The 18,675-nt window shown below is 48.2% G+C and overlaps 1 protein-coding gene across 2 annotated transcripts in view; it reads left to right on the forward strand.

The window, feature by feature from the left end:
* Positions 1–599: 599 nt before the first annotated feature.
* CLCN2 (chloride voltage-gated channel 2) overlaps positions 600–18,675 on the forward strand; it is a 79,681-nt gene continuing 61,605 nt past the window's right edge. The window contains exon 1 of one of the 2 annotated variants that reach the window (XM_053390698.1): positions 600–1,211. In XM_053390698.1, the coding sequence (XP_053246673.1) occupies positions 1,158–1,211 (54 nt within the window). In that variant the 5' untranslated portion in view covers positions 600–1,157. The remainder of the gene's footprint in view (positions 1,212–18,675) is intronic. The other variant, XM_053390699.1, reaches the window with a different exon arrangement.

An 18,675-nucleotide genomic window follows, 5' to 3' on the forward strand; every position in this document is an offset into this window, starting at 1 on the left:
GCAAACAGGCCAGAAGTAAAAGTGTGTGTGAACTCAACAGTGCTTAGCTGGGTTTTGGTTGTTAGTTGCCAGTATTGTTGCTAATAATTGTTTTGTGGATTATGAGCGCTGTGAAGCTTTGTGAATCTTATACAATAACTTTTGTTGCGGCTGTGCCTATTTTTTTTAGTTGCTTTGTCAGTGTTTTATAGGAGGAGGTAGTTTTACTGATAATTTGCAATTGTTTTACTGATGATGCCTTAAACCATCCTGTATTATTTATGTTGCAGTTGTGATATTCTATTCTGTTATTGTTTGTAACCAGCTCCGTGACTCGTGTGAGTGAAAAGCGGCATAGAAATAAAATAAACGACTCTCCCGGCGAACCCCCTTTATGCAATTAACCTCAGCTCCTTCCGGCATCGGCTGGGAGGGGTGGGGGCACGAAAGGCCAGAGAAAAGTGATCACTGCAGGAAGCCACTGGATCCTGCTGCAACAGGATCGGGTGCGCGCGTGGGAAGGAGGGTCAGCTTGGTCCTCCCCACCCCCCGCAGCGTTATACTGAGAATAAAGGCGACATGGTGCGTGGGGGGAGAGAGAGGATAGGCTCCCACTTCTCAATCCTCCCCGCTGTAACCTCGATGGCTGCGCAGTCCTCTGCGCTTCTCCTTGGGAGGTAAACTCTGCTGATTCAAAGTGGCTTCCTCGCGAGTAATACCGCCCGGCTACGAGCTTCCGCGCGCCTAACCCGAGAGGAAGTACCATATCGGACCTCTAGGGAGGCTTTCTCCCGTGTAAACGAGCCCGGGATGGGACCGTCCCACCTACGCGCGCCCCCGGTTTGCAGATCTTCGCCCCTTCGCTCCATCCCGGGCCGGTGGGCGTCGGGTTGCCCCGCCACGACGCACCTCTTGCGGCCCCTCCCCAAGCGTCCCACCGGTCCGCCTCCTCCTCTCCTCCTCCGCAGCGACGGCGCCTTTCCCGGTGGAGGCGGAGCGGCTGCCCCGGGACCTCCCTCGGGCCTGCCCCTGCCAGCCAGTCCGGTCCCGCCCCGTGCTGGGGGCGTGGGGAGAAGCGAGGAGAGGAGCCAGGCGTCCGGGCGCAGGGCGCAGCGAGTGCTGCCGGGGCTGCTCGTAGGAGCCTGCTGGCGGGAGAGGGGCGCCCGGAGCCGGCCACGATGGCGGCGGACAGCGGCCTGGAGCAGCGGGCGCTGCAGTACGAGCAGACCTTGGTGAGTGGGGCGGGCTCCGGGCGGGGGGCTCTGCCTCGGCGCTCAGCCCCGGGGTTTCTTTGCACCGCAGGAGAGGGGAGAGAGTGCCTTTGAGCGCGTGCAGAGCGCCGTTCGCCGCGCGCTGGTTCCCAAGGCTGCCTTCAAGCCAGGACCTTTTCACGGTCAAGTCCTGGGAATTTGGGGGAAGAGGCGGAGGAAAACAGGGCTGCTGCATTCAGAGGAGGGGAATCGCGGGACCGGTTTGCAAAAAAGAAGAAGAGTGCTTCTGAGCATGCGAGGAGTGTCGCGTGGCACCTCAAAAGACCACCACATTAGTGCCGCTTGGCGGAGCGGGCGCTAAGAAGCTTGCGCTCTTGTGCGCTGTTCCCTGGGAGCAAGTCCCATTGAACTCAGCCAGACTTGCTTTCTCCAAAGATACGCTTAGGTTTGCACCGTGGAGTTAGCGGCAGGAGTGAGCTGTCTTGTGGAAAGCCAGGCCACTAGCCCATTCCTGTTCAGTGATGTCTGCACTGACAGGCAGCTGCTCTTCAAAGGGATCGTCCCCAGTTCTACCTGCGCGTTGAACCCGGGACGTTCTGCATGCAGAGCATGTGTTCTGCCACTTAGTTGTTGCCCTCTCTCTCCGAGTTCCCATCCCTGTTGCTCCAAGCCCGTTCCTACGCACCTGGGTTTATGGGGCATGGCTCAAAGGCAGTCATTGAGCTGCAAATCACCCCCACCCTCAAAAGACCCGAAGAGGAATGGCATGGTTGTGGGGCTGTTGGTTAATGCCCTTGGCTTCCTTCTCAACAGGATGCTAAATGTGGGGAGAAAGCCATTTTCCAAGGGGTTTTAAGGTAGTGGGCACCACCAGGGGTTGGTGCAGATCAGGGTGGCAAGAGGGACACAGAAGGCGATGCTTCGGGGTGTGTGTGTGTGTGTGTGAATAAGGCCACTTGTGGGTCCCTGGCTAGAGGCGGGTAGCAGGGCATCTTGAACGGGCATTGCCAAAGGGGATCTAAAAAGGTAAAAGGACCCCTGACCATTAGGTCCAGTTGTGGATGACTCTGGGATTGCGGCGCTCATCTCGCTTTATTGGCTGAGGGAGCCGGCGTACAGCTTCCAGGTCATGTGGCCAGCATGAATAAGCTGCTTCTGGCGAACCAGAGCAGCACACAGAAACGCCGTTTACCTTCCCGCCAGAGCGGTACCTATTTATCTACTTGCACTTTGACGTGCTTTTGAACTGCTAGGTTGGCAGGAGCAGGGACCGAACAACGGGAGCTCACCCCATCGCGGGGATTCAAACCGCTGACCTTCTGATCAGCAAGCCCTGATCACCCGCGTCCCTTAAAGGGGATCTAGCAATGTACATTCAAGCCGCCTCAAGATTGTTGACCAGGACTTGTGTTTAGGGAGGGAGCATATGAATCCTGTTTGGGATTAAATATATTAAACAAAATAAGCAATAAGATGGATATCTCAGTTGGGGGGGAGGCTGGCGTCTTTCTCCTAATATCACAGGTGTTGTATGGGGTTTGGAAAGAGTTCGTTTCAAATTTGGTCTTGCTGTGTCATTGCAAACTTTTTTTTTATTTAAAAAAACACATGCTGCCTGCCTGCCTGAGTTTGGCTTTAGTTTCCTTCTCAGAAAAGAATCCTTGCGGTAGACAGACATGTGAGACAGGTTAAAAATAATAATTCTGTTTTTTTGTATATGGTCTTGTTTTTGTACATTTTTCATTATTATGAAAATGATTTTGTTTCGAAAGGGGAAAAAAAGATGGGCATCACAGGAGCATTGCATGACAAACAGGCAGGGGGATTTCTCATCCTGGAAGGATCAGTTGCAGCCGGCAGGACTTTCTGCAAGAGAGGAGCGCTTGGGAACTGGTTTCACATTGGCAGGGGAAAAATTGCCCGGAGTAAATCGTGGTTTTGCCACGGGGAACTGAGGAAGGCAAAGCTGCGTTCGAGTATATTGGGGGACAATTCCTGGGGCAGGGGTGTCCGTGAGAGCCCCCTGTCAGGGACTTGGACATTTGTTAGTGTCAGGTTGGAAAGAGTCAGTCAAGACTGTCTGCCGCTGGCAGCGCAGTCATGCAAAGAAAGCTTCACTTTCTGTCTCAGGGGAAGGGAGTCTTACTTGACTACGTGCTATGAAAATGACTTGTGTTTGTTTCTTATTCTAAGGGGGGAAAATAGAGCACTTAAAAAACCCAAAGGAATCTACCTCAAACAATATAAAACCAATAACGAATAAAAACCAGCAAATAGTGAAAACAATGGTTCCTTTCTAAATTATGTGTTTGGATAGGCTTGCTATCAGGTTAGCTTCTTCTTGAAGCTGTGGGGAAGACAAATGCCTATACGTGTTCTGCTTTCACATCTGCAGCCCTCCAGATGTTGGACTCCAACTCCCATCAGCCCCAGCCAGCTAGCCAATGATCCGGGAAGATGGGAGATGTAGTCCAGTAAGATCTGGAGTCTTCGTAGCTTTATGTACAAAATGGCTAATAATAATAATAATAATAATAATAATAATAATAATAATTAATAATAATAATTTATACCCTGCCCTTCCCGGTTCAGAAAACTGGGCTCAGGGTGGCTAACAACAAATTTAAAACACTTAATGGTGATACAACAAAAAACAGCATAAAATACAGTATAAAAGCGTGAATAACCATAAATTCAAAGCTCTAAAATCAATTTAGGGGAAAATCCATCCAATAAACATTAGGTGATCACCAGGACTAGCTGGCTAAATTAGTCCTATTTGGGCCAGCAAGGAGGCCAGGGGAGAATTAGCTGTGGGATCCCAGAGCGGGTAATCTTCATAAAAGGGGGGGGGGGAGGAAGGGGAATAAAAGATCAGGATAAGTTCAAATTGAAAGCCAGGCGGAATAGCTCTGTCTTACAGGCCCTGCGGAAGGAAGTTAAATCCTGCAGGGCCCTGGTCTCATGGGACAGAGCTTTCCACCAGGTCGGAGCCATCACTGAGAAGGCCGTGGCCCTGGTGGAGGATAATCTGACTTCCTTAGGGCCTGGGATCTCCAAACTATGGTTATTCATGGACCTTAAGGTCCTCTGCAGGGCATACCAGGAGAGGCGGTCCCGTAAATACGAGGGCCCTAAGCAGCTTGTTCTAGAGGCAGCTTGTGAGGAAGGAGACAAAGCATGCTGAATTTTCAAGGAAGGTCCCTGGGATATTGCTGGAAAAGACGGGCTCCCAACAACCTTTAGATGACCTATCCAGGACAGTAGTGAAATACTACTCCACCTCTGAGATGAAAACTAAAACATAAAAAAAGGATTTATTAAAGTGGCCAAACACTTAGGTTATTCAAATAACTTCTGCAAACAATTTTGCATGAGTTGAGTGGTGCAGAAAAAAGGATATACATCAATAGGCTTTCCAGAAGAAGGCCTTGTCTGTGGCGGCCCCTAAGTTGTGGAATTCCCTCCCTACAGAGTGCACCTAGCAAATGCTGAATACTTGCCTCTTTGCTCTGGCCTTTGACCCCTGAGACCGGTGTTTTCAGGACTCACCCTATTCCTGCAACTGTAATCTGTTTTAACTGTTTTCAATCCTGCACTGGCTTTTCCAGGGGGTTGGACTAGATGACCCTTGGGACCCATCCAACTCTACAATTCTGTGATTTGTCGTAACCCCCCTGGGACCTGCTGGTGAAGAGCAAATTGCTGCTGTTGTTGATGTGGGGAATATTAAAAAAGTTAGTGATGGGTAGACATTCATACTTTCAACTGAACGTCACACTGCCCCAAATTCTACCACCTCATTATGCCTCCTTCACAGAGCGGCTGTTGAATCCATCTTTCCGCTGGGACCAAAACAGATTCCTGGCATCTTTTTACATGGGCCTTGATCCTCCAGCTGGGGTTCCTCCTTCTGCCGCTGCATCTGACATGTGCTGTTGACCACAAACGAAACTTTCCAAATTGCTTACTGATCTGCCCCCCCCCCAGCCCCCTTTCAACTTTCTGCTCCCATTGCCTTTCCGCCTAATCTCATGTTAACACCACTCAAATGCTTGCCGCTGGCACCGGCCCCTGGCTAGACATATTTAGCTCCTTTAATCTTCCCTTGTAGTCGGCTCTCCCAGCTCCGTAATTGTGTAGCTGTGGGCATGTCAAATTTCTTGCTGTCATGCCTTCGTCCTCTGTTCTTCCATGTATCTCTCTCTCTCTCTCTCTCTCTCTCTCTCTCTCTCTCACACACACACACACACACACACACACACACAGCCTCAGCAGGGCATGACGACCACTGATTTTGGCTTTTACATCTCTGCTCATTTCCTGGCTTCCACTACTTATTGCCTAATAATCATTGCCATCAAGTCATTGCAGCCAGTTTTCTATGGGTCCCTTTGACTAGGTTGTAAAGCTGCCCTTACTTCAGGGCTGCATGGGGAGCCTGCATGGTATACCACAAGGGTGAGGAACCTGTGGCCCACCACATTTTTGGGGAGGGACCTTAGCTCAGTTGCAGAAGGTCACAGGTTCAGTTGCTGGCATCTCCAGGTGAGGCTGGGAAAGGAATCCTGCCTTGAAGTCCTGAAGTGATACTGCCAGTCAGTACTTAGCTACATAGACACGGGTGGCGCTGTGGTCTAAACCACTGAGCTTCTTGGGCTTGCCGATTGGAAGGTCGCCAGTTCGAATCCCCGCAATGGAGTGAGCTGTTGCTCTGTCCCAGCTCCTGCCAACCTAGCAGTTTGAGAGCACACCAGTGCAAGTAGATAAATAGGTACCGCTGTGGTGGGAAGGTAAACGGCGTTTCCGTGTGCTTTGGTTTCCATCACGGTGTTCTGTTGCGCCAGAAGCGATTTAGTCCTGCTGGCCACATGACCCGGAAAAGCTGTCTGTGGACAAACGCTGGCTCCCTTGGCCTGAAAGCGAGGTGAGCACCGCAACCCTATAGTCGCCTTTGACCGGACTTAACCATCCAGGGGTCATTTACCTTTACCTTTTTACACAGACCAATGGCCTGACTTGGTATCAATGTTAGAAACTCAGATATATAACCTAGGTGCCAAATGGCTCCTTAAACCAAGGTTACAGTTGCCAAAATGGAATGTGTAGTTGCAAGACTTATTTTTCAAACAATGGACTGACTGTGATTGATTCTTAGTTAAACATCGGGCTGTTTCACATGACCACCTTGAGCTAGGTTAAGAGTTTTGAGAACTTAAAGGACAGTCCACATATATATTGGCCTATTCTGACCTCTTTTTCTTAATGGTGACCGCTCCTGCTCAGACTGCACAGAAAAAGCATTTTGGTTCCTGAAATTCATTCTGATTGTGCAGATAAAATGTAACTGATAGAATAATACAGGATGGGGTATTGGTGTGTAAAAACAGTGAGGATCCAATGATCCCCAGGCATGTACCTCCCCATGGCACCTAGGCATCTTCACTTCGTCGCAAGTGTTTGATGGCCAGGTGCAAAATGCGCCTGGCTAATTTCAAACACAGTTTGGTATAAGGGACCTTCTTCTGCGCTGTACCAAATGGCTGGACTACAATTCCCCTCACCCCTGGCCATTGGGCATGTTTGCTATGGCTGGTGGGAGTTGGACTTCAGCATCTGTAGGCTTGCAGCTTTCCCACGCCTGGTGTAGAGGTGAGAGTGCTGCACCAGGGCTGGGGAGGCCCAGGTTCAAAGCTCCAGTCACCCGTGAAACGCATTGGATGACTTTGAGCTAGTCAACAACTCTGAGCCTGGTCTGCCTCACAGGATTTTGGGGAGAGTTGAATCGTGATACAGTATGAAGGTTAGGCTGAGCACTTGAGTCCATTCACAGATGCAAGCTGTTGCTTGACTGGGTGAATCGGCCTTTGATACTGGGAAAAGGAGACTTCAGGAACAGAAACAGTTCCTTGATGCATCTCATTTTCTGAACACTTAAGTTTGGTTCACCCTATGAATACTCATTGTTTGATGACTACATCACCATCAGGCGACAAACCTGCCGGTGTGTCAAAGCTACATACGTCTTCCCACGCCACCTGAAATTCAAGACTTTTCAACCATCCATTCAGCTGCCAGAGCCTCATTCATAATCCTTCAGTTACCATGCACGCTGCAACTTGCAACCAAACTGACTTCCCTGGAAAGTGTTGCGTATGAAACATCACACGCAGGCGAGTGTTCTGTGGGTGTTGCATTCTCTGTGATGACCCTGTCCTATGGGGAAATTAATCACCGGCCTTGTTAGCCTGTTCAGTCATCTGTCCCTGGTCACAATGGCCTTTGTCATAAGGTGTCTGTTACATACATATGTATGTATGTAAAAACGGTAAAGGTAAATGGATGTATAATAATAATAATTTTTTATTTATATCCCGCCCTCCCCAGCCGAAGCCGGGCTCAGAGCGGCTAACAACAATAAAAGTAACACAGCATTCTAAAAGCAATTCATTCTAAAATCAATTCAGAATCAAATTAATGGCAACCATTGGGCTACAGTTCTATGAGGATTACCAAAGGAGGGGGTTAGACTGTGCCTTGGCCAAAGGCCTGGTGGAACAGCTATGTCTTGCAGGCCCTGCGGAAAGATGTCAAGTCCCGTAGGGCCCTAGTCTCTTGTGACAGAGCGTTCCACCAGATCGGGGCCACGGCCGAAAAAACCCTGGCTCTGGTTGAGGCCAGCGTAACTTCTCTGTGGCCTGGGACCTCCAAGATGTTTTTGTTTGAGGACTGTAAGGTCCTTTGTGGGGCATACCAGGAGAGGCGGTCCCATAGGTACAAGGGTCCTAGGCCGTATAGGGCTTTAAAGGTTAAAACCAGCACCTTAAACCTGATCCTGTACTCCACCGGGAGCCAGTGCAGCTGGTATAGCACCGGGTGAATGTGATCCCATGGCAAGGACCCCATAAGGAGTCTTGCCACGGCATTCTGCACCTGCTGGAGTTTCTGGGTCAGTCTCAAGGGCAGCCCCATGTAGAGTGAGTTACAAGAGTATGCACGCAGGGCCAAGTATAGATGCTGTAGACTGCTTTTGCAGTCTTTCTGTTGGCTACCTGAAAGTCTAGATATGCATGTGGAGAAAGTGGGCAGGAAGACATTTTCCTCCCTCCCTCATAATATTTTCTCCCATGGGCATCCAATAACTCTGAATTTTGGCATCTTAGGACTGGCAAAAGAAAGCACACAAAACATACACTATGCAGTTTGTTTTTGGATTACAGTATATGCCTCAAGAAGATTGTGTTTATAACCCCCTGAGATTTCATGGTAATATCCTAGAATTGTAGAGTTGGAGGGGACCCCGAGGGTCATCTAGTCCAACGCCCTGCAATGCAGGAATCCCAGCTAAAGCATCCGTGGCAGATGGCCATTCCAAACTCTGCTTATGCGTAAAGGTTTTTTGGAGTCCCCTAGAGAATTTGAATTGATATTTTTAAGCAAAGTGGTTGTAAGTTGTGCTTTTTTATGCATATGCATGGTGTGAAAAATGAAAATCAATAAAAATATTTAAACAAAGACAAAACTATTCCATTTGCTCCCCCGAGAGGCAGCAACTTGGATGGCTCCAAAAAGAGGATTAGGCAAGTCGTGGTCTGTCATGGGCTGCTAGCCCTGCTGGCAATGTCATGCCTCCACTGTCGGAGGAAATGTGCCTCTGACTGCCAGTTCCTGGGAGTCACAAGTTGTGATACTGCTGTGGTGCCCAGATTCTTCCTGCGGGTTCCCACAGACATCTGGTTGGCCACTGTGAGAGGAGAATGCTGAACTAATGGTCATTTGGCCTGATCTAGCAGATCTCTTCTTATGAAACCTTGTTTAACTGAAACTTCTGGGACTGAGGAGCTGCAGAAGGGAGGCAAAAGTCCAGGGTCCTGATCCAGGTCTGTGAAAATCTCTCTTTAAACTTGTTGCATAGTCTCTGTTTGCTGTTCCTGAAGGTCTAAAGCTAGGGAAGTATTTCAGATTCTTAGAATCTGCAGAGGTACTTACTGATAAAAAATGTACCTGTCTAGGCCAAAGTCTGTGATGGAGAAGAAAAAGTTCAGCCTGCGTCTGTTGTCTTTTCCTAGGAAAGATGGTCAGAAACAATGGCTGAACTGCCGCTTCAGAAACACAGGAATCTTCCTTATACATTGCTCCATCTAGCACATTGTTTTCCAAACTTGGGTCTCTAGCTGTTTTTGGACTACAACTCCCATCATCCTTAGCTAGCAGGACCAGTGGTCAGGGATGATGGGAATTGTAGTTCCAAAACAGCTGGAGCCCAGGTTTGGGAAACGCAGATCTAGCTCAATAATGCCTGCACTGACTGACAGCAGCTCTCCGAAGGTTTCAGATGGGGAACACTCCCAGGGACCTTCTGCAGCCAAGGCAGATGCTCTGCTACTGAGTTGAAGCCCTTCCCTAAATATTCTTTCTCTCCTCCCTCTGGCCTTGCCTGTGTTCCTCTTGCATTTCTTACAAAGTTGTGAGCCGACAACGGTGCCACTTCCAGCCTTCTGGGAAAAACAGAGTCTCCGGCTATATCACACTTGCACCATTCAGGATTGTGTAACTGGAGAGGAGTCGTAGCTCAGGGGTAGAGCGTCTGATTTGATTTCATTTCCTGGTATCTCCAGGTGAAGAGCAGAGGCAGTGGCTTGCATTGGGGTAGGGGGTTGTGGGGGGAGAATCCCCCTTGAGACTGCAGAGAGTCACTGCCAGCCGCAGGCCCAGGTTGGATGAACAAATGGTTTGTCTCTGCGTAGGACAGCTTCATCTGTTTATGTTCCTTGGCCTCTGCGGTTATGTTCCAAAAAACCCAGGGCATTTGTTGTTGGGCACCTGATTTCACATTAGGTGGATCTCAGCCAGGGATGAAACTGGAGTCTCTCTTTTGCCAGAACTCTTGCAGTGCTGTCACAGAAGCAAGAAGGAATCTCAGGGCAGATTAAAGACTTAACAGATTGATCGCGGCATAGGTTTTTGTGGGACCAGATGTTTAAGGGGTTGTATACACACCTCTGTACATTTGCAAGCCAATCTCAGCCCATCAGCCATTCCCACCACCCTTCTGAGTAATACCCCTCCCCACCCTCTCACTATATATAAGGGTCTAGTGACTTCTGTTTCAGTGTATCTGAAGAAGTGTGCATGTACACGAAAGTTCGTACCAATAACAAACGTAGTTGGTCTCTAAGGTGCTACTGGAAGGAATCTTTTTATTTTGTTTGATTTACTACAAATCACCTTGAGATGTGTCAGAACAGATCTTGATTTCCGTTTTGCCCATCCCTGTTATAAATATATTCCTTATGAAACACTCCATCTTTCCAATAATTTCCATTGCCCTTTTGCAATATCTCCTATCTGTCTATCTGTCTTGTATCTGCTTGTAATATGATGGAACCACCTTTCCTGTCTGGGGTTCTTGGCAGACAAAGATATTGGGAAATGGAACTGTTGCTTAGATGGCTGCGGGCGACACATTTTGCCAGCTGTTGTGAAACTTCTTTCTCTCCCCCTCTCTGATCTGCCCCTGCTGCCCAGTGTCTGGATTTGCAACCTCTGCAGTTGCCTCTCTCCTGTCCATCAGTCATGGTGTCTGGCTTTGGAAAACTTCAAAGGGGACTAGCGGATAGGCATTTGTGATGGTTATCTAGACAGGGCTGGGGAAAGGAGACCACATACTGCCCAATGTGTTCCCTGTCCCACACTAGTCTGTCTTGCAGAGATGATGCCTTGATGGAGCTTGATCAAGCTGGTTTGAGCAGAGAGCCAGTGGGAACTGATCTCCCCACCCCTCACCCCACTTCCTCGCTCCTTTGTAGTCAATTGGATGCATCCTATTCTCCCTGGGGGGTGGCTGGTGGACAAATAGCTCAGTGTGAGAACAGGCTTATTTGATTCTTTGAACATTTATGATTATGCACGTGCATGCGATAAATCAAGGCAGCTCACATCATAAAATACAACAAAATCAACAATTTGTAAATATCTATAAAGCATAATTGAAAACAGCAATCAAACAGCAATAAGTCCTGGTTGGCTAAAAGGAGAAATCCATATTGTGAAGGCAATATGTATTGTCTAAAAAGTACAGCTTTCAAGAAGCACCCGAAAGAAGGCAGGGACAGTTCCTGCTGAATCTCCAAAGGTAGGATTGAGGTTGAATCCTGGCAAGGCAGAAGTACTGTTTGGGCGGACAGGGGGAGGGCAGGTGTGGGGGATTCCCTGTTCCCGAATGGGGCAACTGTGCCCCTGAAGGACCAGGTGCACAGCCTGGGAGTCATTCTGGGCTCACAGCTATCCATGGAGGTGCAGGTCACGACGGCTGAGACCCTACCTGCCTGCACAATGTCTCACCAGAGTGGTCCATGCACTGGTCATCTCCCACTTGGACTACTGCAATGCACTCTACGAAGGTGACTCGGAAACTACAACTGATCCAGAATGCGGCTGCCAGACTGTTGACTGGGCATGGCTGCCAGGACCATATAATACCGGTCATAAAGGATCTTCACTGGCTCCCAAAACATTTCTGAGTATAATTCAAAGTGTTGGTGCTGACCTTTAAAGCCCTAACGGCATCTCCACCCCCATCATTTATCCCAGACATTGAGATCCTGCTCTGAGGGCTTTCTGATAGTTCCATCGCTGTGAGAAGTGAGGTTACATGGAACCAGGCAGAGGGCTTTCTTGGCAGTGGCACCCTCCTTGTGGAACGCCCTCCTATCAGATGTCAAGGAAATAAACATCTGACTAGAGAACTAGAGAAGTTTTTAATGTTTGATTTTTTTATATTGTGCTGGTAGCCGCCCAGAGTGACTGGGGCAACTCAGTCAGGTGGGCAGCATATGAATAATAAAATTATTATTAGTAGTAGTAGTAGTAGTAGTAGTAGTAGTAGTAGCAGTAGTAGTAGTAATAGAGAGTTAATTCACAGGGCAGAGCCTGCAACGCTGATATGTATCTAAATCCTGGAGGGCTCCTATGTCCAGAGGCCTCTGAATTCTCCTTGCTGGAAATGGCAGGAGGAGACAGTGCTCTTTCACAAAAGTCTTAATTGTCCAGGACGTTGGACTAGATGGGGCCTTGGCCTCATCCAGCAGGATCCTCCTATGTCCTTAAGATTTCTTGTTGTTTCACGCCTTAAGAGATGCCCTTCCCTTCCTTTAGAGGCACAGTTTCGTAAAGCGTATTTACACTCTCACTGAGTAACTAGCTATTAAAAAGCCAGGCATTTAATCAATTAGAAATTTGTCGAGTGGCAGATAGCCCTGATATTTACAAGTAAGTTTGTTTTTTAAACCATTGTAACCTGACCTTTGGATGGGCTGGAACACATTGGAAGACATCAACGCGCTCTTTGCAAGCTCCAGATGGGGACTGTGTTGCTGTTGTCACCGTGGGGAGCAGCTTAAAAGAAGTTTTGGCCCATATCTGGATGTGGGGGGGGGGGAGAAGACGATAAGTGGACGACGTGTTCAATACTAGGAGCATCCTTGGAAGTTGGGACTCAGTTTGGAAGCCCCTCTGCTCTTACTCTCCTGGCCCTCCTGTAGCATGAAAGTATATACTTCATATATTTCCAGTGATAATCTGTTGTTCGAGTCCTTGCGCCAATGGGACAGCTTGGTTGGAGTCAATCCTAAATAAAGAAATGCACGTGCTGCCTTTTTTTGTTGCGAAGGATAAAGAAAACCCTAATCGACAGGCCCTCTCTCCCTTTCTAACCACAAGCTTCAGTTCCCTTGTTTTGTGCAGTGTTTGCTTTTCTGAGCTGGGGGCTCTCCTCCTTCTTTCTTCCCTCCCCGCTTCCTTCACCCACCCCGCAAAAGTTTGCCCGACTCTCTCTGGCCATTCCAGTTTTGCTTCTTGCTGACCTTGATCTTTCCCCTGGTGGCTGCCTTATCGCCAGCAAGCTATCTGCCGCCTAATCCCATTTTATGACGGGCTTTTATGCTCTCCCTAGTCAATACACTTGCCCCAATTGCCAGCGCAAACGTTGCACAACTTTTTCCAGGAGTTCTCTTCCTCTCTCTCCTCCATCCCTGCAGCTCAACTTCTCCTGCCTTGCTTCCTGCCCGGCAGGGATGTCACAGAGTTAGAACTGGAAGTAATGGGTGTAGTCAAGGGGGCAGCTGCCCCCCCCATCCAGTAAAACAATAGAAATACTTAACTAACTGACCAGTCACATCGGTTGATGGATCTGTGGTCGGGCTCAGCGTAAAGGCAGGATCCCCTTTTCCTGTGAGGCAGAGTGGCAAAACAGCGGCTATCTAACACTGAGTGCAGGGCATTTTGCAACACCTGTCCTCATTTCAAGGATTGTGTGCTGCTCAACACTCCCTTTCCCCAGTCTGGTGCCTTCCAGATGTTCATAGAATCATAGAGTAGCGTTGTCTAGTTCAACCCCTCGCAATGCAGGAATCTTTTGCCCAACATGGGGCTTGAACCCGTGAACCTGAGTCTCACCCTCTGCTGGCTGAGCCCTGCCAGCAGTAATTGGGGCGAATGGGAATCATAGCACAAAATGTCTGGAGGGAAGCAGGTTTGGGAAGGCTGCCTTAAGGCAGCTAAAAAAGCCAATGCAATTCTGGGCTGCATCAATAGGAGTATAGCATCTAGATCAAGGGAAGTAATAGTGCCACTGTATTCTGCTCTGGTCAGACCTCACCCGGAGTACTGTGTCCAGTTCTGGGCACCACAGTTCAAGAAGGACACTGACAAACTGGAACGTGTCCAGAGGAGGGCAACCAAAATGGTCAAAGGCCTGGAAACGATGCCTTATGAGGAACGGCTAAGGGAGCTGGGCATGTTTAGCCTGGAGAAGAGGAGGTTAAGGGGTGATATGATAGCCATGTTCAAATATATAAAAGGATGTCACATAGAGGAGGGAGAAAGGTTGTTTTCTGCTGCTCCAGAGAAGCGGACACGGAGCGATGGATCCAAACTACAAGAAAGAAGATTCCACCTAAACATTAGGAAGAACTTCCTGACAGTAAGAGCTGTTTGACAGTGGAATTTGCTGCCAAGGAGTGTGGTGGAGTCTCCTTCTTTGGAGGTCTTTAAGCAGAGGCTTGACAACCATATGTCAAGAGTGCTCTGATGGTGTTTCCTGCTTGGCAGGGGGTTGGACTCGATGGCCCTTGTGGTCTCTTCCAACTCTATGATTCTATGATTCTATGATTCTAAGGTTTTGCTCTGCCCTGACTTTTGCCATAGCGTACCTTCCTACATTCATTCCTTCTCTCTCTCTCTCTCTCTCTCTCTCTCTCTCTCTCTCTCTCTCCCCGTCCCTCCCCTCCCCCAACAGTGTTTAATATAGAGTGGTACCTCGGGTTAAGTACTTAATTTGTTCCGGAGGTCCGTTCTTAACCTGAAACTGTTCTTAACCTGAAGCACCACTTTAGCTAATGGGGCCTCCTGCTGCTGCCGTTCCGCCGGAGCACGATTTCTGTTCTCATCCTGAAGCAAAGTTCTTAACCCGAGGTACTACTTCTGGGTTAGCGGAGTCTGTAACCTGAAGCATCTGTAACCTGAAGCGTATGTAATGTGAGGTACCGTTATACTGATTTATCTCCCAGTGCAGCCAGATGTGCTTATTGCAGAATAGCTCCAACTCCAACTCCAACTCCGCAGTACAGTGGTACCTTGGGTTACATACGCTTCAGGTTGCATACGCTTCAGGTTACAGACTCCGCTAACCCAGAAATACTACCTTGGGTTAAGAACTTTGCTCCAGGATGAGAACAGAAATTGTGCTCCAGCAGCATGGCGGCAGCCGGAGGCCCCATTAGCTAAAGTGGTGCTTCAGGTTAAGAACAGTTTCAGGTTAAGAACGGACCTCTAGAACGAATTAAGTTCTTAACTCGAGGTACCACTGTACTTATTTGCTAACTGGATTGGATGTTTTTCTGGGGGTAGAGGGGAATGGAATAGAAGCAGGGATCTATCTTATTCTTTTGTTGTTCTTCATATGCATGCTTAGGCACAAGAGGGTCAAGAAGCATTTTACATCAGCATTCTCAAATGCATAGGGTGGGGTGGGAGGAATGAAGTATAAATGATGATGGTGGTGGTTATTTTATTTATTTGTATAGCATCCTTCGTCCGAAGAGCTCAGGGAAGATCACAGCATAAAAATACAAGATAAAAACACAAGATACATAATAAAAAGAGGAACAAAAACAAAACAAGGCAATAACTCCCCCTCTTCTTTCTGCACCTGTGTACACATACAGACTAATTTTTGCAATGGCACCTGGATAGCTCTCCCTATAATGTAGGGCTATGTAAACTGGGGCCCTCCAAATGTTTCTGAACTCCAACTCCCATTACCCCAGGCCTTTGGCTGTGCTTGCTGAGGCTGATGGGAATTGTAGTCCAATAAACCTGGAGGATGCTGTGTTGGCTATCCCAGGGAGAGTGAGTTAGAAAACAGGCATTCCCTCTGCCAAATAGGGATTGTTGGTGTGTATGGCCATCAAAGCACTAAGTAGCCCGATCCTGGGCATGTTTGGGGGTTTCTGCCTTCAGTTTGCAAAGCCTGCGTGGCTGTGATCAGCTTTCATGGCAACCTACATTCAAGGGAGACAAACGGATCTGTTCTTTTAGCTGCTGTTCATTTTGTTAAGAAGAGAACAAGGGACGGATAGTCTGACAGCAACTTGGGGTCAAAGTAGGCTTGCCCTTACTTACGTGGGTGCCATTAGCATATCTGTTTTTACCATTTCAGTAAGCAAAAGCTCTTGTTGTCTAAAGCAGTTCCAGTAAGTGGGACCTGCAACAAACGCGGTGTAGACCGCTCCTGTTCACTGTTCCAGCCGCACAGCCCATGCCCGCCTCCAGGAAACTCCATTTCATCCCTCCTCCCTCCCATCTGGTTTTCCATTCCCGGCCCGAACAGGCAGTCTGCATTCCTCAGAACACTGAGCAAGCTCATATATTTATTTATTGTACTTCTGCAAGTCTTGGGGTTCCCTTCCCCGCAAAGTGCTGACATCTCCCTCTTGTATCACTGCTTTGGACCCACAAGTGTTGCTGCTTGCAGCAGAAAGGAAAGAGAGCAATTGCGCTGTGCCATCAATGCACCTGACAAGATGAATTTTAACAGGGAAAAATGTAAAATATTGCACTTGGGCAAAAAAAATGAGAGGCACAAATACAAGATGGGTGACACCTGGCTTGAGAGCAGTACATGTGAAAAGGATCTAGGAGTCTTGGTTGACCACAAACTAGACATGAGCCAACAGTGTGACGCGGCAGCTAAAAAAGCCAATGCAATTCTGGGCTGCATCAATAGGAGTATAGCATCTAGATCAAGGGAAGTAATAGTGCCACTGTATTCTGCTCTGGTCAGACCTCACCTGGAGTACTGTGTCCAGTTCTGGGCACCACAGTTCAAGAAGGACACTGACAAACTGGAACGTGTCCAGAGGAGGGCAACCAAAATGGTCAAAGGCCTGCAAACGATGCCTTATGAGGAACGGCTAAGGGAGCTGAGCATGTTTAGCCTGGAGAAGAGGAGGTTAAGGGGTGATATGATAGCCATGTTCAAATATATAAAAGGATGTCACATAGAGGAGGGAGAAAGGTTGTTTTCTGCTGCTCCAGAGAAGCGGACACGGAGCGATGGATCCAAACTACAAGAAAGAAGATTCCACCTAAACATTAGGAAGAACTTCCTGACAGTAAGAGCTGTTTGACAGTGGAATTTGCTGCCAAGGAGTGTGGTGGAGTCTCCTTCTTTGGAGGTCTTTAAGCAGAGGCTTGACAACCATATGTCAGGAGTGCTCTGATGGTGTTTCCTGCTTGGCAGGGGGTTGGACTCGATGGCCCTTGTGGTCTCTTCCAACTCTATGATTCTATGATTTTGCAGCATGTGAACAGGTCCTTTCTCCTCCTAAAGAGGTAGAATCAACCCTAGAATTGTAGAGTTGGAAGGGACCATGAGGGTCATCTAGTGACACCCGCTGCAATGCAGGAATCTTCCCCCTAACGTGGGGCTCAAACCCATGACCCCAAGATTGAGAATCTCATGCTCTACCAACTAAGCTGCCATTGGATCTTGCAGTCTATGGCAGAGGAAGGGGAGATGGGGCTGTGGGAGCAAACAGGGAAAGAAAATGAGTATTTCAGTTGCCAAAGGCTTTATGGAAAAAGTGAGGGGGTTTTTTAGGGGGGTGGAGGAAGGATCTGTAGGAATGAGAGTGAAACCCACAGGTTTTCACGTTTTGCAGCATAATAATAATAATAATAATAATAATAATAATAATAATAATACCCCGCCCATCTGACTGGGTTTCCCCAGTCACTCTGGGCGGCTCCCAACAGAATAATAATAATAATAATAATAAAGCAATAAAACATCAACCGTTAAAATCTTCCCTAAGCAGGGCTGCCTTCAGATGTCTTCTGAAAGTCAAATAGTTGTTTATTTCCTTGACATCTGATGGTTTGTGGGTCTTGCTGCCTTCCCATTAGCCATAGCCAGCTGGAGTCCAAAGTGTCTGGAGGGCACTGGGGGAGGGCAGGGGGCAAGGGCTGAAATCTTTTTTTGTCCACAAATGCACTTGGTGGCCATAGGCAAGGCACTATCTCTCAGCCTTGGCTTTTCCTCCCCCCCCCCAATCCCCCGGCAATAAGGGATTGATAATAATCCTAGAATCATAGAATCATAGAATCATAGAGTTGGAAGAGACCACAAGGGCCATCGAGTCCAACCCCCTGCTTCTATTCCATTCCCCTCTACCCCCAGAAAAACATCCAATCCAGTTAGCAAATAAGTACAGTGGTACCTCGAGTTAAGAACTTAATTCGTTCTAGAGGTCCGTTCTTAACCTGAAACTGTTCTTAACCTGAAGCACCACTTTAGCTAATGGGGCCTCCGGCTGCCGCCATGCTGCTGGAGCACAATTTCTGTTCTCATCCTGGAGCAAAGTTCTTAACCCAAGGTAGTATTTCTGGGTTAGCGGAGTCTGTAACCTGAAGCGTATGCAACCTGAAGCGTATGTAACCCAAGGTACCACTGTACTGCGGAGTTGGAGTTGGAGTTGGAGCTATTCTGCAATAAGCACATCTGGCTGCACTGGGAGATAAATCAGTATAACGGTACCTCACATTACATACGCTTCAGGTTACAGATGCTTCAGGTTACAGACTCCGCTAACCCAGAAGTAGTACCTCGGGTTAAGAACTTTGCTTCAGGATGAGAACAGAAATCGTGCTCCGGCGGAACGGCAGCAGCAGGAGGCCCCATTAGCTAAAGTGGTGCTTCAGGTTAAGAACAGTTTCAGGTTAAGAACGGACCTCCGGAACAAATTAAGTACTTAACCCGAGGTACCACTCTATATTAAACACTGTTGGGGGAGGGGAGGGACGGGGAGAGAGAGAGAGAGAGAGAGAGAGAGAGAGAGAGAGAAGGAATGAATGTAGGAAGGTACGCTATGGCAAAAGTCAGGGCAGAGCAAAACCTTAGAATCATAGAATCATAGAATCATAG

This window comes from Podarcis raffonei, chromosome 5 (genome assembly GCF_027172205.1).
Source record: "Podarcis raffonei isolate rPodRaf1 chromosome 5, rPodRaf1.pri, whole genome shotgun sequence".
NCBI classification, from domain to species: Eukaryota; Metazoa; Chordata; class Lepidosauria; order Squamata; family Lacertidae; genus Podarcis; species Podarcis raffonei.